General features: G+C 56.0%; 3 protein-coding genes across 4 annotated transcripts; all 3 read right to left on the minus strand.

Moving 5' to 3' along the window:
* Nucleotides 1–1,048: 1,048 nt before the first annotated feature.
* Galr3 (galanin receptor 3) lies at nt 1,049–12,605 on the minus strand. Of its 2 annotated transcripts, XM_087213908.1 has the most exons (3): nt 9,974–12,605; nt 8,028–8,404; nt 1,049–7,416 (listed from the first exon to the last, which is right to left on the minus strand). In XM_087213908.1, the coding sequence occupies exons 2-3, from the start codon at nt 8,384–8,386 to the stop codon at nt 6,636–6,638; spliced, it is 1,140 nt and encodes a 379-aa protein (XP_087070034.1). In that variant the 5' UTR covers nt 8,387–8,404; nt 9,974–12,605; the 3' UTR covers nt 1,049–6,635. The 2 variants fall into 2 exon arrangements, with proteins under 2 accessions (XP_087070034.1, XP_004845965.2); XM_004845908.3 differs by having other exon boundaries at nt 8,028–12,605.
* A 177-nt stretch (nt 12,606–12,782) lies between these two features.
* Nucleotides 12,783–20,242, minus strand: Gcat (glycine C-acetyltransferase). The gene is made up of 9 exons (XM_004845641.4): nt 20,020–20,242; nt 18,016–18,146; nt 15,668–15,769; nt 15,098–15,244; nt 14,506–14,660; nt 14,331–14,413; nt 13,994–14,165; nt 13,566–13,687; nt 12,783–13,207 (listed from the first exon to the last, which is right to left on the minus strand). The coding sequence occupies exons 1-9, from the start codon at nt 20,225–20,227 to the stop codon at nt 13,056–13,058; spliced, it is 1,272 nt and encodes a 423-aa protein (XP_004845698.1). The 5' UTR covers nt 20,228–20,242; the 3' UTR covers nt 12,783–13,055.
* Nucleotides 20,243–20,670: 428 nt separating this feature from the next.
* On the minus strand, nt 20,671–22,821 carry H1-0 (H1.0 linker histone). Its single transcript, XM_013072431.3, has one exon. The coding sequence runs from the start codon at nt 22,498–22,500 to the stop codon at nt 21,916–21,918; it is 585 nt and encodes a 194-aa protein (XP_012927885.2). The 5' UTR covers nt 22,501–22,821; the 3' UTR covers nt 20,671–21,915.
* Between the last annotated feature and the right edge of the window lie 1,014 nt (nt 22,822–23,835).

The raw sequence follows: 23,835 nt of genomic DNA on the forward strand, positions 1-23,835 counted from the left end.
GTCCCCTGTGTGGCTCTGCTCCATTCCCTTGCCCCAGTCTGGAAATCCTAGCTTATTTCAGAGGAGAGCTTGTCCCCATGTCCCAGTTTGGTACACTTTGGGTCTTAAGTGAACTCTTGGGTCCCCAAGCCCTGGAGGAAAATAGGTGTAAGATACCAACCCAGCAGGGTGTGGTGGTCACACCTGTAATCCCAGCACTGAAGAGGAGGAAGTCAGGATCACTGAGTTTGAGGCCAGCCTGGGCTATGTATTGAGTTCAAGGCTACCCTGAACTGCATAGCAAGACCCTGTTTCAACAAAACAAAACATACTTGCACAACCTAGGGCTGCCCTCGGGACACTGCAGGAGGGAAGCCCAAAGCACCCCAGGTTGGTAGGGCTAGGAAGGCAGAGCGCTATGGAGTGTGGGGACCAGGGGTGCCCTAAAAGGTTTCCCTGCTGGATGTTGTGAAGTGAGGAGCTAGGAGCCACTGTGTGGTGGGAGTAGCTTTCTTTCCTCCCTTCCTCTCTGTCCAGGTGACTTGGCTCCTTCCAGCTGCACCTGCCCAGGTGGGGCCCAAGGGTGCCTTTAAGCTTGCACTCTTCCAGGCTGCCATGGCTAAAGTGGGCAGGGCAGGGAGGATCCAGGGCCGAGAAGAGGCAGGGCAGGAGGGAAGCAAACAAGCTCTGGTTTGCCCCTCTTGGAATCCTCCTGTGGGGCTCCTGCCTCACCCTCAGGTGGATCAAGAAGGTTCAGTCAAGTGGGCCCTTGGAGTGGCATGAACCCCCACAGGTGATGCAAGGTTTTCTGGACTTGTGTTCTGTGATGCTGGGGATGGAACCCAGGCCTGGAGCATACTAGGCTGGCACCCCACCTCTGAGCTGCACCCCAGCCCCATGCAAGCTTTGACTGCCTGGCACCTCACAGTCCTGGGTCACCATCTCCAGACCTGGGCCTCAGTCCCCGAGTACACCCTGGCACAAGGTGGTGTCTGTTGTTGACTCCCTCCCTGGCCATGCAGACATGGACAGAGAGTTTGAGGCGGCTCATAGGTCAGTCATTAAACACTTGCCAGCCAGCTGGGCAGCCAGCCAGTCTGCTTCCCATTTCCCCAAGGATGTTTCCTGCAACCCAAACTCTGTCTGAAGAGCCAGTTGGATAAAATTGGCTCAGAGAGAGTGAGTCAAGAAACACCCAAGTGGGGCCAGGGATTTAGCTCAGTGGTTTCGCCACCTGCTGCACAAGCACAAGGACCCGAGTTCGATCCCCAGTACCAAAAAAAAAAGAAAAGAAAACACCCAAGTGGACCCTGGTTGCTGGCTAGGCTGGGGCTGGGGAGAACTCAGTGGAGGTTGCTTCGGGTTGGTTCTGCTGCCGGTTGCTCCAAGAGCTGCTGATACTGTGGCAGAGTGGGGGCAGAGGCAGGAAGAAGAATCCGTATTTGCTGATTTCATCTCCAGACGAAGTGGAGGTTTTTTTGGTTGTTTGTTTTCTGGAACTGAGCTATACCCCGAGCACTTTTTGCTCAGTCACTAAGTTGCCCAGGCTGGGCTCAAACTTTCAATCTCCCTGCCTCAGCCTCTCAAGAGTGCTGGGATTACAGGTGTGAAAATCCTTTGCTTTGTATGGCACCTTTTGTTCTCCTGAGCTTCCCAACAAAGATGTGGATCCCAGCTCTGGGCCCCAAAGGGAAGTCACAGGCCACAGCCCTAACACTGGACCTCAGGGCCCATGAGATGTGAAGCTGTGCTCATCTTGCTCAATAAGCAGGCTCTAGAGGCCAAGGGGCCTTGCCTGACAGCCCAGGTTGGGGCTTCTGGCTGGAGTGTTCGGTGTCCCCATGCTCGCAGAGCAGCCGCTCTGGCTGACCCACGTGAGCCTGGAGACTGTCCCTGGCTTTGGAAGCGAGGAGGATGGCCATGTCACAGAGGCACTCGGCAGGCAGAGGTGGAGGAGCTGTACCTCCTGGCTGGATTTGAGGGCCATCAGGGAGCCGGGGTAGAGGCCTCTGGACACATCCCCAGTGCTTCAGACAGGACCTGGCTCAGAGCTCAGCTCTGCAGGTCACTAAGACCCAGAGAGGTCATAACTATGCAGTGCAGGAGCCAGGATTCTAACTTGACTGTGTGGTTCCAAAGTTGATGCTTTACCCCCAGCACAACAGTGCCAGAATTGCCCTTGGGGCCCACCAGATGCCCAAGCCAATGTCCCCCTCAGCACACAGCCACCCAGCACCTCCAGTTCTCCCTGATCCTGGCAACTTTGCCCCTCTCCACCCTTCCTCTGGCTCCAACCTCACTCCTACAAAGGCCAGTAAACCTGGCATCAAGCAGCTGCCTCAATAAGTCAGTTGGGTCCTCTTAAGCCAGAAACAATTTCCCCGTGCTCAGCCGGGCCTTCTGGCTTCCTGCCGTCTCGCCTGCAGCCAGCAGCTCACAAATGAATCCTGCATCAGGGCTGAGGAACTGATGTTCATTAACAGGAAACATCAGGGTGGTTAATTGGAGTTTGTTTCCTGAGGTCCACACCTCAGAGTTGATAGACGATGCTCCTACAGCATCAGGCACAGAGGTGTTGGTTATCAAGGCTGTGCCAGGGCTCTCACCTTGCCTGCCCTCCCCAAGCCGCAGCCCTGCCACTGTTGCCACAGGGTGGAGGCTGTGAGGAGGCCGTATCCAAGTCTCTCCCTCCACTGCTTCCCCCAAGATCCTGGACCCCAAGTCAGACATGTGAGTTAAAACCCCAGCTCTTAATCCCTGAAGTGTGGGAGGCAGATGCAGGAGGATTACAAGTTATGAGCCCTCCCTGGAGAATTTAGCAATGAAGTAAGACCCTGTCTCAATATTTAAAAATAAAAAAAGAGCTGGAGCTGGAGCTCAGTGTAAAGGCTCTGGATTCAATCTCCAGTACCAGAAAAAATCAAAACAACCCAACTCTGTTTCGGCCTGGTTCTCTGATCTTGGACATGTTACTCAATCTCCTGAGACTCAGCTTCTCCATCTTCAAATTCTAAAGCAGATGGGCTGGGGACTTAGCTTAGTGGCACTACTCCTGCCTTGCAAGCGCAAGGTCCTGAATTCAATCCCCGATACCAAAAAAAAAAAAAAAAATTCTAAAAGCAGACGACGTGAGTCTCAGGGCCAAGTACAAAGTCTAAAACAGCAGGTACTCAGCACACCACCACCCTGTGGATGCCCGCACCATGTCACCCAGGCCCAGGGGTCTCTACAGGTCCCAACACAGCTCATCCTCTTCCCCTCGCCTTGCCCCCTTGGCCATCCCCACTGCCACCCTCAGTGGCCCAAGCCAAGTTTGGGGTGTCACCCGGGACCCCCTCTTGTTGCCCTCACCAAGTCCTGACCATCATGCCTCCTGAGCGCTGTCCACTTCTCCCCACTGCCCATATCCCAGATCCTCCATCTCCTGCATTCTCACCCACCCTCCTGCGGGATCTCCTTGCCCCAGTCCCTCTGTGCATCCACCCCAAACAGCCAGCCTTGGCAGCCAGAGAGAGCTCCCAAAATCCTATCAAGTCACTGGTTTAAAACATTCTAGTGCCTCCTTGTTATCTTCAGGACGAACCCCAGCCTCTGTTTCAGATGCAGAGTTAGTCACTTCCCCAGCTCAGCTTGCCCACCTTCCCCTGCAGGGGCTTTGTGCCCTGATGCCAGGAGGCCTTCCCTCCTCTCCCCATTGGCCCTGGTGACTCCCACTTCAGGGGTGGGCTCGGGTGCTGGCTCCTGCAGGAAGTCCTTCCTGGTGACGCCCACTAGGCTCGGAGTTCTCTGGCTCCACAGTCCCCCTGCTTCTGTTTTTCTTGCCTCCAGAGGTGCCCTGTTCCTAGAAGGTCCTCAGGCCTAAGAGATTTGGACAGTAGGTGGGCAAGGCAGAAGCCCTCAAGGCTGCCCCAGGCTCAGCTGTGACCTGGCAGGGGCCTGGTCCTCCTCCTATCATAGGCACCAGCCAGGGCTTATTCAGCCTTTGCTGCCACTACCATTGCCTGCCTTGGGCTCTACCGGAAGCGTACCTCTCTCCTAACCAAATTATTATGACCATCTGTTCTTCCAGCATTTCATTAGTCTCCTGAAGCAAAGCCAGGGGCCTTAGGAGCCAAGCCCAAGCCCAGCAGCAGGCATCAATCTTTCTGCCCTGCCTATGGCAGAAGAAAGTGCTTTCCCAGCCCTGTTGCAGCTTGGCTGGTTTTCCTCCCTAGAGCTGAGAGCAGCCTCTCCTGGTCCCCTCTGCTCCCAGCCTCTGCATAACAGCCCTGGGTGCTCTGAGCTGCACCTCTGATGGGACTGTCCCTTCCTGGGAACCCTCAAGGGCACTCCTGTTACCCAATCACCCTGGTGGCCTCCTGTGCCCAATCCCACCCTGCTCCAGGTGTACGAGTCCACTTACTGCTCCTATCCACCTACCTGGCTAGGGCTGGTGCTCGCCTTTCTCCAGGAAAACACCTATTAAATACACTTCTGGGATTCCTGCTCAGATTGCCCAGAAAGGCAGGAGCTACCCCACTGTGCCCTTTCAGATCCCTGTGTGTCCTTCTGTCCCAGATCCATGTTCCTGTGGCAGCAGCACTGTCCTTTTTCCTTTTGGTGTTTGGGTGCAGTATGTTGAGTATTCCTGGCAGGCATGAGCTGAGGTGTCCCTGTCTTGTACCCAAGCCTAGCTTAGTGTAGGCTCACACATGGTTTGAGGATAAAGGAAAAAAACAAGAAAAGGACAAGGTGAGTCTTTCCTCCCCGGCACCCGTCTACCTGTACCTAGTCTCTGCTGTGTACCTACTGTGTGCCAGGCTACACTGTCTCCCTTTGATTCGGGCCCCTGTGTGGCTATGCTGGGCCAGAGACCTGAGAGCATCTGAATCAGGAGGTCTCAGACTGCCACATAGGAGTTTGGGCTGTACAGCTGCCTGTCACCAGGTGAGGAGAGTCCCCAAACCCAAACCCCAGGCAAATGTGGAGGGTTACACGTGGATCCAACTCTGGCTCTGTCACTCCCTGGCCATTCTGAGTTGAGTCCCTTTTCCCTGCCCACAGAACAGCCCAGGTCGGGGGCTGAAATGACCACAGCCTGAGCCAACCAGTGACATTCTGTTCTACACTTTTACTTGGTGAGCACTCGCCATCTGCCATGCAGTGAACTCTGTCACTACCCTTACATGTTTCCCTGGTGCTTCTGGGGTGCCTTTGAGATGTCCCTTGGGCTGCTTGGACCCTAGCCCTGCCATTCATTTGCCACTGAACTCTGGCCTCAGACCCTACCTCAAAGCCTCAGCTTTGCTGTCTGAAAATGGAGATACTATCCCCTGTCCTCCAGAGTTGGTGGAGGCACAGAAGAGATACACTGGGTAATTGGATGGGGCAGCATCACACCTCTTCTTCAGGGAAACACTTCCAACGCTGTGTCCTGAGTCAGCTGAGGGAACCTTGGCAGAACATGGGAGAAAAAACACCAGGGCCCTGCCCTGGAAGCCCTTACCCCCCACCTGGTCTCAGCCTCCTGCTGCCACTCTGACCCCTGGGCTGTGGCAGGTGGTGGGCAGTGACGAGGATGCCCCAGCAGCTAGGAGGTATCCTGAGGAGACATGGAGGCCACAGGGTCTCAGGCCTCAACCCCAAAGCTAATAAACATTATTGATGTGTGGTAAGGGAGGGAGGAAGGTGTGCAGCTCAGAAACCATTGAGACTGATTTATTGGTTAATTAGTGGTTTCTACAGCCGCAGACCTCCCCAGCTGTGAGAGGCGGAGAGAGGGAGGGGACCATGGAGTAGCTGGGGCACAGGGAGGCCAGCTGGGACCCAACCCAGGCTTGGTGTCCCTCTGGAACCAGGAGCACCTGAAGGAACAATGAAGGCAAAGTGTTTAGACCTGGGAATGGATGCAGCGCTGGACAGCCAGGGAAACCCAGCTGGCCCCACCGCCTGGGAGCCACACAGAACTTCCTTAAGGATGGAGACAGGGAGTGCACTGAGGTTTCTAGGGCAACCAGACAGGTATGGGGAGCTGGAGAACTGCAGCCTTGGAAAAGTGAAGCAGGAAGAACCAAGAAAACCTGCGGAAACCATGGAAACAGAGAAGAGGCCCCAGAGGTGGAAAAGAAAGGCCACTGTGTAAAAAAAGTTAGACAGGCATGGGTTTGACTCCAACCTCTACCGAACACTGGCTATATGATCCTACCTTGGACAAATCACTAAGCCTCTCTGGTCCTTGATTTCTACATTTGTAAAACGTGGCTGAGCCTAGCTCCCTTGCCAAGCTATCTTGATATTAACCCAGCACACACAGTGAGAGTTTCGTGAACATGTGCTGTTAGCTACTAGCATTAAATCACATAGGCCAGGGATTTGGGACCAAGAAAGGACCCAGTAATAGGTGGTGGAGGAAGGAGGACCTGGAAAGTGCCTGCCAGGTGAATAGACAGAAAGCTGCTCTCCTGCCAGCCCAGCTTAGGGCACAGTGTGCCAGGCTGAGGGAACTTTTTTCACTGCTCCCAGGGGGATCCGTTGGGCTGGAGCTTAGACAAGTCGGGCCACCTCCTGAATGCTCTTCAGAGGGCTCCTGCCATGGCCCCGTCCCCTAGCCAAAGGCGTCTGTCCCCGGGTAAGCGACTGACAGATGAAGGACGCAGCAGAGTCCAGACTGGCCAGGTTTATTCAGGTCCTCGGGTAGGCAGGGCTCGCGACGTCCCTATGCGGTGAGCATGCTTCCCCCTGGACTCCGCGCCCCAGCCGCCGCCAGCCGGCAGCTCCCCGCGAGGCCTGGCGTCGCCAGGGCGGCCAGCCAAGCCCGAGGACGCCGGGCGAACGCGGCGGAGCGCGCGGCGAGCACCGGGCGGGCAGCGCGAGCGGTGGCGGCGGCGGTGACCGCAGGGCCACAGACGGCGGAAGCGCGCGCGGAAGTGGCGCGAGGCAAGCGCGTAGACTAGCGGGTTGAGGCAGGAGTTGGCGTAGGCGAGGCAGTGCGAAGCCAGGCGGCAGGCGTAGGTGGTGGGGCTGAAGGCAAAGCGGCCGTACCAGAAGCAGAGGATGAGCGCGTGGTGCGGGCCCCAGCAGAGGGCGTAGAGCGCGGCTACCGCCAGCATGGCGCGCCCCGCGCGGCCCGTGGCCCGTCGCCTCGCCTCGGCCGCCGCCCCACCCGCGGGGCCCACGGCGACCCACAGGAAGCGCAGCGTGCGCCCATAGGCCAGGCTAACCACGGCCACCGGCACCAGATAGCCCGCCGCGAAGGTGGCCACGTCGAGGGCGCGGCGGCGCGCGTCCTCCCAGGCGGGCACGCAGAGCTCAAGCGCGCCGTAGCGCACGGTGCCGTAGTAGCTGAGGTAGGGCGCCGAGAAGAGCGCCGCCAGCAGCCACACCAGGCCCACGGCGGCGCGCGCGTTACGCGGGGTGCGCAGGGCCCGCGAGCGCAGCGGGTGTCGCACGGCCAGGTACCTGCGGGCGACAGGCGGGCTCGGGTGAGCGCAGGCTGCGGGCGACTTTGTGCCAGGCCGCGCGTCCACACCGTTCTCAGGGGACCCGGGGACGATGGGACCTTGATCTCCTCCTCTGAACAGAGGTGTGGGGGAGGTTGGGAGGCTTCAGGGAATTGGCAAGCGGTGAGCAGTGGGCAGTGCCTGGCACCTAGCAAGGGCTGAATGGCTGTTAGATGTTGTTCACCGAAATCTTTCCCATGGGAGCCAAACATCGAGGCTCAGAGGGAAGCATCATGAGCTGGGGAGTGAGCCTGGGTCAGACAGCGAGTCATGGAAGTAGGTGTGGGCACAGCCTGGGTCAGGTGGGGGCAGTTATAAAATATCTGATGAATGGGTTGTGGGGTCTTTTGGGGTCATTTTATACTTACAGAGCACCTACTATGTGCCAGGCGGTGTGGTGACATGGGACACAGAGGTGCCCTCTGGAATCTGAGGGTGGAGGTGCGGGAGGACAGGATGGTCCCTACGTGCATGTCTTACAGGGGCCCAGAGAGCTTTCCTTCCCTGCCTCCCACCTACCCTTCTAAAGGATGTGTCCAGGTCTCCCCTCCCCAGCCCAGCCCGGCGCACCTGTCCACCGAGACAGCAGCCAGCGTGAAGCTGCTGGCATACATGGTGAGGTAGATGAGCAGGTGGACGGCTTTGCAGACAAGGGCTCCGAAGAGCCAGGCGTCCAGTGTGTAGATGGTGGCCTGGAAAGGCACGCAGCACAGGATGAAGCAGAGGTCGGCCACTGCCAGGTTGAGGATGAACAAATCTGTGGTGCTGCCCAGCTCCTGCCAGGCACTTGGGCCCGGCTGAAGCAGCACAGCCAGCACCAGCCCGTTGCCCACTGTGCCCAGCAGAAAGATGAGGGCAAAGACCACAGGCACTGCCACAGCCCCCACACTGCCTGGGCTGTCCATCGAAATGTTCTGGGGATCAGCCATCTCCACATCAGATGGCACCTGGGGAAGAGAAGCCGGAGTCCTCAGGCAGGGGCCCTGGCTCCGGTCACTTGGCCCAGGGCCCAGGTCCCCATCCTGGTTTGGCCACATGTGCTAGCCTGGAAGCTCTTCAGGGACAGGAAGTTGAGGGGAAGGGAGAGCAAAGCCAGAAGTCACTCCTGAGACCCATGGAGTGAGCGAGCCCCCTGCACATCACAATGGCATGTTGGGGTGGCTGGGTGCAGTTCCTCTTTTCCTGGGAAACTTAGCCTGGGTTGTGGATAGACATTTTCAACTGAAGAGGCAGCTGGGGACACAGGCACGATGAAGACATGGCAGGTGGGGGAGGGGCTGTGGCAACACCAGGTGACCTTAGGATATGACGACCGGCTACAAGCTGCAGCCTCAGTAAGATACGGATGACATTCCTGAGGCACCACAGAGTCCAGTCTAGTGGCATCCCCACAATGGCCAAGCTGGGAACACCAGATAGGTCACTGCCCTGCTTTTGCACATTGGGAAAATTAAGACCCAGGGAGGAGACATGGCTGCTAATAGCACACCTTGGGTGACAGATTGGGGGCTGCCACCCTGCTATCCTGACTCCATGCTAACAGGAGGTGCCTCTGGCAACCTGTATGTGCCCACACACGCCTGTGCCCATTCTCACCCTGCTCAGCCCACGTCTCCCACCACCTGTGGATTCCCTCACTTGCCTGGGAGCAGGGCTGGGGAACAGGGATAGGGAGCAGGGAGGCAGGGAGAATGAAAGGCAGGCAGTGTGTGCCCCACCCAGCACCCAATACCCAGCACCCAGGCTCCCGAAGCCCAGGCTGGGCACCACCCACCTCAGTCCTGGGCACTGAGCTGCTGCCTGGTCCTGGGTGAAACTGCCAGGCTGAGGTGCCTCCTGATCCGGTGACTGCCCCTTGGTGCTACCCTGCAAGTGGAATCTGCCTCCTACCTCTCCCTCTTCACCTCTAGGGCACCTCCTCTCCTCTGCCCCCGTTTGCTGGGTCAGACTTGGGCACTGCCTCTGGAGTAGCCGCTGGCCACCTCCTCAGTGCATGATTTCCCCTGGTGGCATGCTCTTCTGCTGGGCTCTTCTCTGCCTCTGCATCGCTGCTGCCTCATGCTCTCTCCTTTGCTGGGAGTTAACCATTGATCTGCTCTCACACTGGCTTTGTGGTTAACCCCTGAGTGCCCAGTGCCCAGCCCATTCCCATCACTCCCACCTCCCTGTGGCCCTGCAGATGGTTCCACCTGTCCCTCACCCCTCTCCGCTCCAAGTAGGGATCCAGTCTGAATTTAGAAGGAATTCCTAGTTTTGAATGGAGTTTCCTGGGCAGGGAAGCCAGGACACGAGTCCCCGTTCTACAGACTTCAGGAGGGTTGCTGTATGGTTTGTGTTTAGATGTCCCCCCAAAGCCTCATTCGGGTGAAGTGGGACTTTCTTTTTCAATCTGGAATGTGTGATGCTGGGGTTAGGGGCATGATTACTAAATCTCTACACGTGAGTGATTAGTTTGGCACCACCCCAATCCTGGTAAAATAAAAGGGGCAGAAAGATGCTGTTTAAACTCTCGTTACCTTTTCTGCCTTGAACGTGCCGTGTTCTTTCTCCTCTGCAGTGTTTGTTTGCCATCCCAGCCTCAGAGCCAGCTGATTATGGACTGAAACCTCTATGGACTGTGAGCCAAATAAACCCTTTTTAACTTTGGGTGTCTTGTCTCAGCCAAGAAAGAAAAGTAACACAGTTGCCCTTCCCTGGGTCCTGTGAACTCCCAGGGGTTTATCTCCTTTTGTAGCTTGTTCTAAAGGGTTAATCCAAGGCTAGGGATTTAGCTCAGTGGTTCCTCCATTGGAAGCACAAGTTCGATCCCCGGTACCAAAAAAAAAAAAAAATCACAAAACTAAAGGGTTTTAGGAAAACCTGTCCTAGTCTCACTTTAGCCTGAGAGAAACGGGGAGCTAGGGGCTGGGGATTTAGCTCAGTGGTTTCGCTGCCTGCTGTGCAAACGCAAGGACCCAAGTTCCATCCCCAGTACCAAAAAACCCAAAAAAACCCAGGGAGCTAGTTAAGGTTCTAGAGCTAGAATATGATCTGCACATTTTATTTTGTAAGAAATTTATTATGGCCTAGGGCAAAAAGAATGGACTGAGGGGGAGAGATCTGATGAGTGACCTGTCAGGAGTCTTTTGTCCAGGCAAATAACAAAGAGGTTAACAGGTCTTGGTGAGTGGCTATGTGACTGTCACGGGGTTTTGGCCCAAACCCTTGGAGCAGTGGCACATGGGCAAAGGCTTTTAGAAGGTAGAGGGGCTGGGTCCTGGGGAGCATGGTGTACAGGACTTAGCCACCAGGAGGCTATTGTACCCTAGACAGGTAGTGAGGACAGAAAGCAGTTTGGTGAGTTAGGAAGGGACAGAGTTTTCTAGAAGCAGGGGGTGGAGGGCCATCCAGAGGAGGTCTGAGAGGAGAGGGGAAATCTGGAGGGCCACTGGCAGAGCCTCGAGCTGCATCTGAGGCCTGAGGCTCAGGGAAGACTCTTCAGGACCAATTCCTCCGAGCTGTGCACCAGGGCTGGCTGTGCCTCTGCAGCCCTGTCACCCACTGAAGATGCAGAGAAGCCCAAGTTTTTGGAAGCAGACTCACTGAATAGAAGCTATTAGAAAGCAGACCTCGATTCTTCAAAGGTGAGTGCAGAACCATTAGAATTGTAGTATCTTATGGTCCTTGAACAGGGGAACTGTGGGACTCTAGACCTAGTGTGGCTAGGTGAATCATGGCCACTAATGCACCCTGCACCCTCAGGAGCCTGGATACCTTAGTGCATATTCATAAACCCCAGGATCGTCCACATCAGCTGCCTGAAAAACCCCTGAGATTCAGGACAGGGTCTCCACACCCCTTCCTGGGCATGGGCTCAGGCTGTTCCAGGCCAAAGAGCTCTGGAAGGCAGTGCAAGGCCAAACTAGCATGATATTGCAGGTGAGGACAACAGGGAGGAGAGGTGACTCTGAGAGTGCCAATGCTGGGCAGGCAGGAGGGGCACCGTCATGGCGCACACTCCAGTGTGTCCTTGCTCCTGCTGCTATTCCTGGTGGCCCAGCCTTGAAACTGGTGCCCACTGCAGAGGACTGGGAGCAGTTCTCAGAGCTTTTGGCTCCACAGAACTGATTGCAGCTAATATGAAGCAGGCACTCCGGCCCTGCATGCCTCTGACAACCACAAGCAAACACCAAGCTGAGACACATGTGTGCCCAGAGTGGCTGCTGTGTCTGCCTGATACTTTCTGTGACTCCTTCTGGATGGCAGAGGAGCCACTTGTTGGTGGACTCCTGCCAGGGCGCTGGGCACGCTGAGCCTGGAGCTGACTGAGAGCATGACAGCCCATAGGGGCTCATGTCCTGGGCTCGCTGGGTTGGCACCCAGTTCTGTTCTTGGCCACTGAGCATGGCCTGCCAGCCAGCACACACCATGTACAGTAGATGAAGCTGCTGGTGGAGTCCTGGCCACCACTGGGTGTGTACAGCCCTGAAGCAGGGGGCCTGGCACCAGGTACTAACCCTGTGGTGGCAGCCACAAGTGCTCCTGCCGACCATGTGGCCACAGCTGCACCCATTGGGTTGCATCCCTTCTGGACCCCAGCCTTGAGCTCCTCTGGATTGCAGGCCAGGATTCCCAGAACCCACCTTGAAGCACCTGCAGGACTGGGCCAGGCTCGCCCAGACCATCCATCCCAGTGCTGGCAGACGAGTGGCTGCCTGAGACGGGCCCAGTTTCCTGTCCTTCACGAAGAAGGACCTTGTCATCCTGCCCCACTACAAGCAAACCATGAGCTTTCCAAGGCCACAGCACTCTGAGACCAGGCCAGAGCTGCGGCGCTCGCTGATTCAGAACACACACCCAGCCCCACCTGTAACACCCTCAAGGCTGAGCAACGGAGACCCTCCTCCTCCGGAAGCACCTTTAGAACCAAGGGCAGCGACTGTGGGAAGGAGGCTGGAACCTCCAATAGCGGAGCAGCCAACTCTTGCGAAAGACAAGGGTTGATGGGGCCTTGGCGACAGCAAATTGGCCCTTCAGCCTTGTCTGTGGGCTTCGCAAACACCTCAGACACGGCCTGAACCCTCCTATGGAGGGGGCGGGGCAGGCGATGGCAGCTGTAGGAGCTGAGCTCGCTGCGTCCCCTGGCGGCGAGACAGAAGGGCCTACGTTTCAATTTGACAGCTTTGTAACAGAAGGGAACACGGGAACACAGACACACAGACACACACACGCACGCACGCAAGCACGCACGCGCGCGCTCGACAGGCCTCAGTCCCAGCTCCAACCTGATTCTTCGACCGGCCACAGGACTGGGCCTGCTGAGGGAGAATAAAGTAGACCAAAGTGTCCAGCCAGTCTTTACGCTGTTTTTTCACTCATAGCCACAAGCACAGGGCTCTTGCAAGCCCGGCCCTAGGACGTTTTTTTGGGTGTGGGGGGGTACCGGGATCAAACTTGGGACCTTGTGCTTGCAAGGTAGGCAGAACCACTGAGCTAAATCCCCAGCCCTGGCCCTAGGACTTTGAGTCAGGTCAGAGCCTCTTGGCCTGATTAGAGCCCCCTCTCACCTCCCGGCCCAGGGCAGTGGGGGCTCCTTGACTCTTCTGTCCCCACCAGAGCTCAGGGCAGTGCTCCATGCAGCTCCCCCACTTCTACAAAGGCCTCTACGCAGCGGTCAATGTCTTCTTCGCTGTGCACCACTGAGATCTGCACCCGGATTCGGGCCTTGCCCTTGGGGACCACTGGGTAGCTGAATCCGATGACAAAGATGCCTGGAAGGTAGACAGCAAGGGCACTCCAGAGCCAGACATAATTTGGGGGCATAGCATACAGGGACTACTTTCTGAGGCCCACAGAGGGGAGGACGGGGGTAAGGGGGAATATGACTGTCTACTAGGTTCCCCATTTGCTCTTTGGACCCCCACCAGTCCTTTTATTCCAGCTCCCTTACCTGTTTATTTAGAGACAGGGTCTATGTAGTTCAGGCTGGCCTCAAACTCATGGAGATCCTCTTGCTTTAGCCTCCCCAGTGCTGGGATTACAGGCATGCACCATGCCTAGCTTAGTTTAAAATTTTGGGGTGGTGCAAACCCAGGGCCTTGAGCATGCTAATCAAGTGCAGCCTCTTACCTCTCTTTAGCAGGTCATCTGCCATGAGAGAGGCCAAGCGGGCATCACCCAGCATCACAGGGCAGATAGGGTGATTGGCTCCTGAGATGGTGAAGCCAGCGGCCTCCATCTTAGTACGGAACCTGGGGACACAGCTGAGTGTCAAAGGTAGCTAGGAGTGTCACAGAGCAACCATACCTGCCCCTCAAGGACACATGGGCTAGGATCTATGCCGGGGTCTGCAAGAGGAAACAGTAAGGACAGAGAGACAGACCTCGAGAAGCAGATGGGAGCCAGGCAGGGGGAACAGGAGAGAGGTGGAAAAGGACTGACAAGATGGGGATTCAGGAGGCAGGGAGAGGACAAGCCAGCAGGTGTGGAGTTATCTGTGACCTGGGCAGCCTGGCACCACAGCCCCCAGCCTGCCCAGGCCCTGCTCGAAGCCACACCGATGGGTCTTGGCGGCCATAGACTGGACGATGGTGCTGCTCCCCATGAGCAGGTCCAGGGCCTTGGAGGCACAGCCTACGACGGCGGGAGGCAGGCTGTTGGAGAAGAGGTAGGGCCGGGCGCGCTGCCGCAGCAGGGATACCAGCAGTGCGGGCCCTGTTGTGTAGCCCCCTGTGAGTAAGGAAAGGGGGTGGTCAGGCCAAGCCCAGAGCCCTCCTGAGAGTACAGTCCATGGGGCCTTCTTCTCTGTGACCCCACATCTGCCCTGCCTGTCCTGACACTCCTCCACAGCGCTCCCTGAAGATAAGGGGACCTGGGGGCATAACCCTGTGGCACCTGATGCTCCGCCCAGTGCCTTTCCCAGAGTGGAATTGATGATGGTGACCTGCTCCATCACGCCCAGCAGCTCATCTGTGCCCCTGCAAGGGAAGCAGCCACTGATGCCACTGGCCTCCTGGTTTCCCCAACCCTTGGAAGCCCCACCCATGTCTCAGGTGCAATGTGCTCCCACCGTCCTGTGGGCCCCAGGAAGCCAGTGGCGTGGCATTCGTCCACAAAGACCAGGGCACCATATTGAGAGGCGAGGCGGCAGATCTCCTGCAGGGGTGCGATGTCGCCATCCATGGAAAAGGCCCCGTCAGTGGCCACCAGGCGCAGTCGATGCTTCTGCAGAAAAGATGAGCAGATGGTGAGTGGTGTGGTCATGACTTGGACCACACTGCATATTCCCTGTGCTGCTTGGGACCCTCAGAGATGGGCACAGAGGCACAACCACCTTGGGGGTCTTCCCATCTGGGCCCCTCCAGAGTTTACCATCTCTTCCAGGGCAGATGGGAGCCACTCAGGCCTGGACAGTGAGAAGGGTCTCAGGTCCTGCGCCAGGCCCTAGCCACACAGCACACCCCGCATTTTGCCCAGGGCTTGCACCCCAAAGGCATTTGCTGCCCTCAGGCAGTAGCTACAATGAAATAGTTTTGGGGTCAGAGGATTTGGGCTCTGCTCTTGGTCTAGTGAGGGCAGAGCCTCTCCAAGCCTCATTTTGTCCCCAGGGGAGGCTGAGGGGAACCTAGTGCTCACCCTCCACACCCCGGGCCTCACCCGACCTGGGCCTCCTGCAGCTTGGCTTCTAGGTCGGCCATGTCCAGGTGGCGGTAACGATACTTGTGGGCCTTGCAAAGCCGGATGCCGTCAATGATGGAGGCATGGTTCAGTTCATCTGACAGGACCGCATCCTCAGGAGTCAGCAGAGCCTGGAGGAAGCAACCTCAGTAGAGAAGTCACCTAGTCACCTTCCGGTTCGCCTTCCCCCATGAGTCCCCTGAGTCATGATTTCACTGCAGCCAGGGCCTCCCTTGGGGCAGGAAGGCAAGGCATCCAGCACTGCATCTGGGTTGCCAGGGCCCGGCTCCAGTGATGGCAGGTGAGGAGATCTGGGAAGAACCAGGCCTCATCACCCCAGCCTCCTAGCTGGCACAGGTTATCCCTGAAATGTTCTAGAGGAGGGCTCCTTGCAAGCCCCAGTCTTCCGCCTAGAACACTAACCTGACCCGCCTGGCCTCTAGGAAGGGCACTAGAGCCACCTGGCATGGCATCACCATCCTGCCAGGCTCTGGTAACTGCCCATCCCCAAGCCATCCACAGCCACACCAACTCCCATTCACAGCTCCACATACCTCAAAAAGGCCGGCATTGGCATCAAAACAGCTGGGGTAGAGGATGGCATCCTCCCGCTGGTGGAAGCGGGCAATCTTGGCTTCCAAACTCTTATGGATGCTCTACGGAAAGTGTATGACAGGAGGTGTTAATGCCTGGAGGGCCTTGTCGAACAAATCTTAAGAGAACAGAGGCCGAGAGGGCCATAGAGAGAGACCCTGCCTGGGAGTCCCGAAGCCCCAGCCTCACCCTTCCTTCTGTACCACACAGGCCACCACAGAGCCAAGCAGGAAGGTGGTACACGGCTCTACTGAGGGGTGGGGGACTTGCTAGGTTTTTTCTTCCCAGGTGGATCCTGGTTTTGTAATGCACATCTGTCCAGTGGTGGAATTATGTATGGTTTTGTTTTGTTTTTTAATACCAGGGATCGAACTCAGGACCTTGTGCTTTCGAGGCGAGCAGCAGACCACTGAGCTAAATCCCCAGCCCGAATTATGTATGTTGATGGTAAACAAGATATGCCTTCCTAATACCAGACTATTTTTTTGTAGTTCAGGCTGGCCCTATGTAGTCTATGTACATGTAGCCCAGGCTGGCCTCAAACTTTCGGTGATCCTCCTGCCTCAGCCTCCCAAGTGCTAGGATCACAGGTTTGTGCCACCATGCCTGGCTTGGATTACATAAACTCTGCACTCATTTGGGGCTCTTTTTGTTTTCTTTTTTTTTCTTTTCTGTTGACACAGGGTCTTGCTATGCAGTTCAGGCTGGCCTTGGACTCATTATGTATCCCAGGCTGGCCTTGAACCTGCAGTGATCCTCCTTCGTGTTGGGATTACAGGTGTGTGCCACTACACCTAGCTGATCATTTGGGTCTTTGCTGCTTAAATTCAAAAGGTACTTCATTTGGCCGAGGATTTTTTGGGAAGTACCTGGATGGGAGATAGGAGTTCTGTCCCTGATGTTCATTTAGCCTCATCTTTTGGAATAGGTAATGATACCTATAGGAAGTTAGGAACAGGGCCTCTTGAGCCAGGCTACCTGGGTTCAAATCCCACCCTAATGCACTGTGTTCTATTGGATAAGTCATCAACCTCTATGTGCCTCAGGGTCCTCCTGTTAATAACATGGGTAAAGCAGGAGGATTCATGAATACCTGGCACATAGTAATATAATAGAAGTTTTATGTTTATATTAATTTGTTTTGTAACATTGACTAAATAACAGTCACCATTTAAGTGATTCTGTGTAACAGGTACTGTTCTAAGCATTTAAATGTACTAGGTTTCTTTTTTTCTTGTGGTATTGGGAATGAACTTAGGGCCTTTGCAATGAGCTATAACCCAGACCTTTTTTATTATTTTGAGACATTATTTGCTCATTAAGTTGTTAAACTGTGCAGCCTGGGCTTCAACTTGAGATCTTCCTGCTTCAGTCTCCCAGAGTGCTGGGATTATAGGAACGCACCACTATGTCCAGCTCTTTAATTTGTAACATTCCTATTATGTACTATTGTCCCCATCTTACCAATGAAGGGTTCAAGTCATAGAGAGGATAAGACACTGGCCCACAGTGACAGAGCCAATAAGCAGCAGCACTGGAAACCAAGGCCAGGCAGAATAGCTCCAGAGCCCTCAACCTCAAAACCTGCCGTCTGTTCTTTACCCTCAGCAGGACAGGCGAGAGGACTCTCACCTGCAGCTGGGGAAACATGCTTACAGTGGATGCTCAGAAAGGTAAAGTTTCTTAGCCTGACATGGTGACATACACCTGTAATCCCAGGACTCTGGAGGCTGAGCAGGAGGATTCAAAGTTTGAGCCCAGGGCCGGGGATTTAGCTCAGTGGTTTGGCTGCCTGCTGCGCAAGTGCAAGGACCCGAGATCAATCCCTGGTACCAAAAAAACAAAAACAAAAAAAACAAAGTTTGAGCCCAGCCTGGGCAATGTAATGATTTTAGTGAGACCTTGTCTCAAAATATTAAAAAACGGTTAGGGGGGCCGGGGATTTAGCTCAGTGGTTCTAGCGCCTGCCTCACAAGCGCAAGGATCCGAGTTCAATCCCCGGTACCAAAAAAAAAAACAGTTGAGGATGGAGTCCAGTGTGAAGGCCCTGGGTTCAATGCCTAATACCACAAAATAAAATAAATAAATGAAAGAAAGAGAAAGGAAGAAAGGAAGGGAGGGACAGAGGAGGTAAAGTTTCTTGTTCAAGGCTTCTCAGCAAAACAGGCAGCTAGGCTCTCTTCTCAGCAGCTCTGGGGCTAACGTGGGCCTCAAGCCTGAGCCCTGGGATTTGCTGAGTGGGCCAAGCCCTGCTGACCATGGGAAGCAGACAGCTGGCGTCAACACCCATCCAACCCTCACTGTGTACCTGAGTCCCACAGATAAAGCGGACAGAGCTGAGGCCGGCTCCAAACTCCTGCAGAGCCTGCAGGCCTGCCTGGATCACCTCGGGGTGGCTGCTCAGGCCCAGGTAGTTGTTGGCACAGAAGTTAAGGATTCCTGAGGTGGAAAGAGGAGATGGACACAGCAGCTCAGACTGGGCAAGGAAGGGCCTGGAAGGGGAACAGCACCAGACCCCGGGGAAGTGGTCCTGAGAGGAACTGTCCTGGAAAACTCCACAACAGCCCCAGAAGATACAGGCCAGGACCTAGGCCATGGTGGGGGCCACCAGGAGTTTCTGAAGCCAACAGTCACAGGAGAGCCAAGGTGAGAAAAGGAGTCTCTCCAGTGCTGCAACTTGAAGGATGAGAAGATTTATTTACATTTGGGTTCTGTATTTTGGTACCCGGGATTGAACTCGGGTCCTTGTGCTTGTGGGGCAGGTGGCTGAACCACTGAGCTAAATCCCTGGCCCTTATTTTTGGTTTTTTGAGACAGTCCCACTATGTAGCTCGGGCTGGGCTCGAACTCTCAATCCTTGTGTCAGCCTCCCAAGTACTGGAATCTCAGGCGTGTGCCACCACAACTGGCTCCAAGAAGCTTACACTTTGGCTTTGAATCACCTTCTACCCAAGAAGGAACCTATTACCACTTCCTCGAAGGCTTCTCCTGTCCCTGAAGACCATTATCAACCCCTCGGCTCAGCCTCAGTTTCCTCCAGGGTAAGAGAAGAGGGCTGGGACACTGCCCGCTGCAGTCCTCCAAGGTTTACTTTACTGCCTGGACAGAATCACACCCCAGAGTGGCTGCCTCGGAGACCTCAGTCTGGAGTCAGAAGGCTCAGAGTGAACACAGCTGACCTGAAGAGGAAATTGAAGCCCGAGGAAGGGGAGGTTCACAGCCTGGGAAAGGCAAAGTCAGCATGAGAACTTGGGTCTCCTAATTGGCCATCTTTGATTATATAAGTAACACTGAATTCCCTTGGGTCTCTACATAGATATGACAGCTGTTTGGTTTCTCTGAGGGCTTTGCCCAAAAGCCCTGACAGGTGTTCAGCCTCTGACAAGACAAGTGAGGATAATCACCAGTAGTTAGGGGCATGGACCTGTTCCGTGCCTCCCACAGGAAAGCAGGGATTTCCTGGGATCCCCATTTTACAAACGAATACAGCAGCACCAAGGATTCCATGCCAATTTGGGAGCCTGTTGTTAACACCCATCTGGGGCCAGGCACAAATAGGAGTGCAGTGCTCACAGGCTAGAATGAAAGGAGGGACACCTGCTGTGGCCAATGTGTCTGTCACTTTCCCAAAAGTCCTCAAATCTAAGCTTGTTCTCTTAGACTTTGGCCCTAAGTTGGCCTCTGGTCAGTTAGCTGACCCTCCACTCCAGCTCCAGTATCATTGGACAGCTTGCTGGCTGGGAGGCTTTGGGCAAAACACTTTACATCTCGGGGTTTCAGCTTCTCTGGCTGTAAATGAGATCAGTCACTCCTACTTTGACAGGTTAGCAGCAGTACACGTGCAGCAACTAGCAAAGGTTTTCACAAAGCAGCTGCTCTAGAATTGGGGGTGTTAGCCAGGGGTGGTGTGAAAGCCTGTGATCCCAGCAGCACTTGAGACTGAGGCTTGAAGATTACCGGGAGTTCGAGGCCAGCCTGTGCTACATAGCGAGACTATATATATATATATATAAGAAATCCGGGTTTTCTTGCTGCTGCCTCCCTCGAAATGGCAATGAAGGAGGCAGCTGGAAGTCTGGAAGTTTCTTTTTCGGTCCAGCCTTGCCCTCTGCGCCAAAAAGGTGTTCACGGGTAAATCACTTCCCTCCTTCGAAACCGGTTTAACCAGGTTTACTTAGCCAGGGGAGGCCACCAGGTGCTATGGTGCAAGTACGACCCCAACCCTCGCCCCTTGGATCCCTATTCCAGGGTAAGCCCCGGAGGGCCCCTAGATCACCAGCCAGGTGCCGCGACTCCCAGAAGGGGGAGTTACCTCCGGAGACGCCGTCCACGTAGATGCACGGCCCCTGACGGGACGTAATGACCCGTTCACTCTTCCAGGTGCCTGCCCCGCGGATCCCTTCCAGCTCCCCTTCGAGGATGCCGCGCAGCTGGGCCAGCGCCGACTGCGCGCGGCGGCCGCAGGGAGTCCGGGCGAGCGCCAAGCGCCAGACACCTACAGCCCACATCGCGCACCTCATCTGAGCGCGCCGGCCGGCTGGGGCTGGCGCGCCGCGGACAACACGTCATATGGCCGGGGGCCGGGCCCTAGCAGCCAATCGGAGGCCGAGGGGCTCATTTAAAGGGGAGGAGCCTGGTGGTATCGGTGGATTGACTCAAGTGGAGACCGAGAGGTCCGCGCAGAGGAAGCTGAGGCGGCGGAACTAGTCACGTCAGGTCCCAGCCCACTCCATTCCCATCCCCCTGCCCACACACTCACCTCTTGGAAGAAGAGTGCCTCTGGACCCCAAAGGCTGGAGCCTAGAAGCGGGCAGAGGCATCTTTCAGTTCTAAGGTTTCTGTTCGGCTCTCGGATCCCCCCTCCCATTCTCAGGTGCAAACTCGGCCCCAGATGTCCCCACTGCCCACACAACTGCTCCGCATACTCCTCCAGTCTTAAAAGTGAGGAAAAATACACTGCTCGTTTTTTTCCTTTTCTGGATTTTATTTTAAAGTTTTAAAATTACAACGACAGCAAATTTCTCCCGGCACAAGTAATACTTGTTTTAAAAAGGGGGGTAAGGGGGGGGGCGCAAGTGCGCGATTTTCCTATTAAAAATAAGACAACTGTACAGGTTTTTTCTCCCAGCTCCCGATGTGAAACCTAAGTAGTAGCCCTAGATATGCATATATACAAAACACACACATGCACATAGATCTAGTTTCTATAACTACGTAGCAAATTCCAAATCAACTGCAGTATGTCTTACCGTCCACTCCCTGCCCCGCCCCCTCCCCGTCTACAACTACTTAAAAAAGACTCAAAAGTAAAAAGAGGTCGGGAGGTTTTTAAGTAGCCGGTGGTGGGGCTGGAGCCCTACCAGACCAAGCAAAGCCACGTCTTGTAGAGGAACAAAATACCAAGAGAAAAAAAAAAAAGTCCTCCGAAGACACAATAACCTATCAAATTGTGTGGAAAAACCCAAGATTCATTTCAATAGGGCACACTGAGGCACTTGGCTGACTGACTCCCCGCCCTTCCCCCCCAAAGTTTCCGCTCCCATTAAGAGACTTGGGCGAAGGCACAGACGCGCCCCCCGCCCCCCAGGCTGGTTCCTAGCTGACCGGGAGAAGCTAGTTTCCCCAATCAGCTGTCATTCGGTCCCCCTCCTCTTCCCTAACACAATAGGGAGACCAGAAGGGTAGGCTGACCGAGGTGAGAAAGAACTGGCCTCGGACCCCTAGCTGCTCACCACTGGGAGATGTCACCCCACTGCTCCTCGCCAAAGGTTCGGAAATTCTCATAAGGGAGCCCAACTTAAAGAAAACCTTACACAGTCCTATAAACCTTCACAATTCCTGGGCTCCCTCTCACCTATCGAGAACAAACGCAGCTGCTGAGCCTGTTCTCCCCTTCCCCACCTACCTTCATAGCAACCCCCCCACCAACACAGAACCCACCCAAATCCCGAACCCCGTAAGATTAATGGCAAATCAACAAAACGAAATATAAGTACATCCTCATCATTACAGAGATGAGATTTGTTGTCGTCCTTGCACAACTGGTAAAGGAAAAAGCAATTATTCCACAATTTCTGAGGAATCCAAAGTCTGTCTCTTATAAAGTCAGGATAAATGGAGCAAAAGGTTGCGGAGAATCAAGAAAGAAAAAAGGGAAAAGTATTTACAGAGAGTAAGAGAGGAGTGTCCGTAAGAAAAGGCTTCCTTGTCACTTCTTCTTGCCGGCCCTCTTGGCACTGGACTTGGCTTTGGGCTTCACTGGTTTGGCCTTCTTGGGTTTGGATGCTTTGACTGGCTTGGCCTTGACAACCTTGGGTTTTTTGGCTTTCTTGGGCGTGGCAGCCGGCTTCTTCTTGGCCTTCTTGACCGGGGTGGCTTTAGGTTTTTTGCTTGGGGCTTTGGAGGCAGCCTTCTTGGGCTTGGCTGCCTTCTTTGGCGTGGCCACCTTCTTGACCTCCTTCTTGGTCTTCTTGAAGGCCACTGCCCTCTTGGGCTCGTCGCTCTTGGCCAGCCGGAAAGACCCCGACGCACCCACCCCTTTGGTTTGCTTGAGGACACCGGTGGTCACCAGGCGCTTGATGGACAACTTGATCTGGGAGTCAGCATTCTCACCCACCTTGTAGTGGCTCTTGATGTACTTCTGGATGGACTGGCGCGAGGAACCAGCACGGTTTTTCTCGGTCTGGATGGCAGCCACGATCATGTCTGAATACTTGGGGTGGTCTGTGGACTTCTTGGAGGCCTTGGCCCGCTTGGGCTTGGCCGCAGGAGTGGACGTTGAGTTCTCCGTCATGGTGGCCTGCCTGGTCCCGCTGCTGAAGGCGCCTGCCGAAGGGCCAGCCCTCGTCGGAGGAATCTGCTCTCGGGCCCCCGACTACCAGGCCGGTCCGGACTCGGGCTGTCGGGGATGCGGGCGAGGAACCGCTGCTTCTCTCCTCGCCGGCGCGGGTCGCGGGAGGGCTCGCTGGGCCGGCTCTGCGTGGCCCAGCCCCGCCGGTTTGCCGCTCGGTCTGACCGCCTGGCTCCCGCTCTGCCTCCGCCTCCTCCGCCTCCCCTTTTCCAGCTCCGCGTCTGGCGCTCGGGCGGCGCATCCGGGTATTTAGCGGCGGCGGGCGGACCGCGGTGAGGACAGGGCTGCTGGCTGCCTGCTCCCGGCCCGGAATGGCGCCGCGCCGCCGCCATCTGTGTTTCTTCCGCCGAACAAATCCGACCTTTCCCCCCGGCCTGGGGCTTTCTGCTCCTCGCCGCCGCCCGGGGCCGCTGCTCGGCTCCCTGGGCTCCCCCGCTGGGTAACCCGCGGACCGGGCCGCCGCCCCCCGCGCCCGCCATGCGTCCCAAACGGCGCCAAGGGCCGCTGGGGCGCCGGCACATTTCCCCTTTGCGGGGGACTGGCTCTGCGGGGCCGGGGACTTCGGCGGCGGGAGAACCCCCGTAGCAAAGCTCTCCCCTGGAGCTACCAGGGGCCCGGCTCCCGGCCCGCTGCGCGGCCCCCTAGCCCGGTGGAGCGGCTGGAAAGCGGCCCCAACTAACACACGCAGCCCCGAGCTGGGCGACTCCCAGCCGGGCCGAGCCGGGACAGGGGGGAGGGGTCGCTCCCCCGGGGTCCGGTCACCTCTCAGGAGTCACCCCACCACTGGCCCCCCAGTACCCCACCCTCTCTCTGTCCGTAGGGCCCCCGAGGAAACTTTCCCAGGAAGAGTTGGAAGGGTACTTTCAAACTTTGTCCCTTCCCCCTCCTGGGGCGTCTCTTCCCGAGCGCGCCCCCAGACCTCTGCTTTGAGGTTCCCTCCGGAGGCCGAACCCCCAGTCATGCCTGGGTCTCCAGAGAGACATGGAGGAGTTCTTCCCGGTATCCTGCTGTCCTCAGAGACCCCCACATCTGCCCTGTATCCTAACTGAGAGTTCATTTACATGTCTCACTCAGCTTGCGAGTTTTGGGGGGTGTGAGGTAGAGTTCGCTGCCCCCTCATCCCAATGCCCAGCGTGGGGGTTCAGTCCCCCTCCCAAGGCCTCTGGAAGTGTTGTATGTGTTGGGGGGGCCGGTCCACAATGGAAGAGCTGCCCCTAAGTCTCTAACCAGAGACCGCTCCTGGGGGCCCCTGCAATGAAGAGAGGCCCTGAGTGCGTT

Source organism: Heterocephalus glaber, unplaced genomic scaffold (assembly GCF_053883595.1).
Source record: "Heterocephalus glaber isolate CG9 unplaced genomic scaffold, H.glaber_assembly_v1.0 deba00001444, whole genome shotgun sequence".
In the NCBI taxonomy this organism is placed as follows: Eukaryota; Metazoa; Chordata; class Mammalia; order Rodentia; family Bathyergidae; genus Heterocephalus; species Heterocephalus glaber.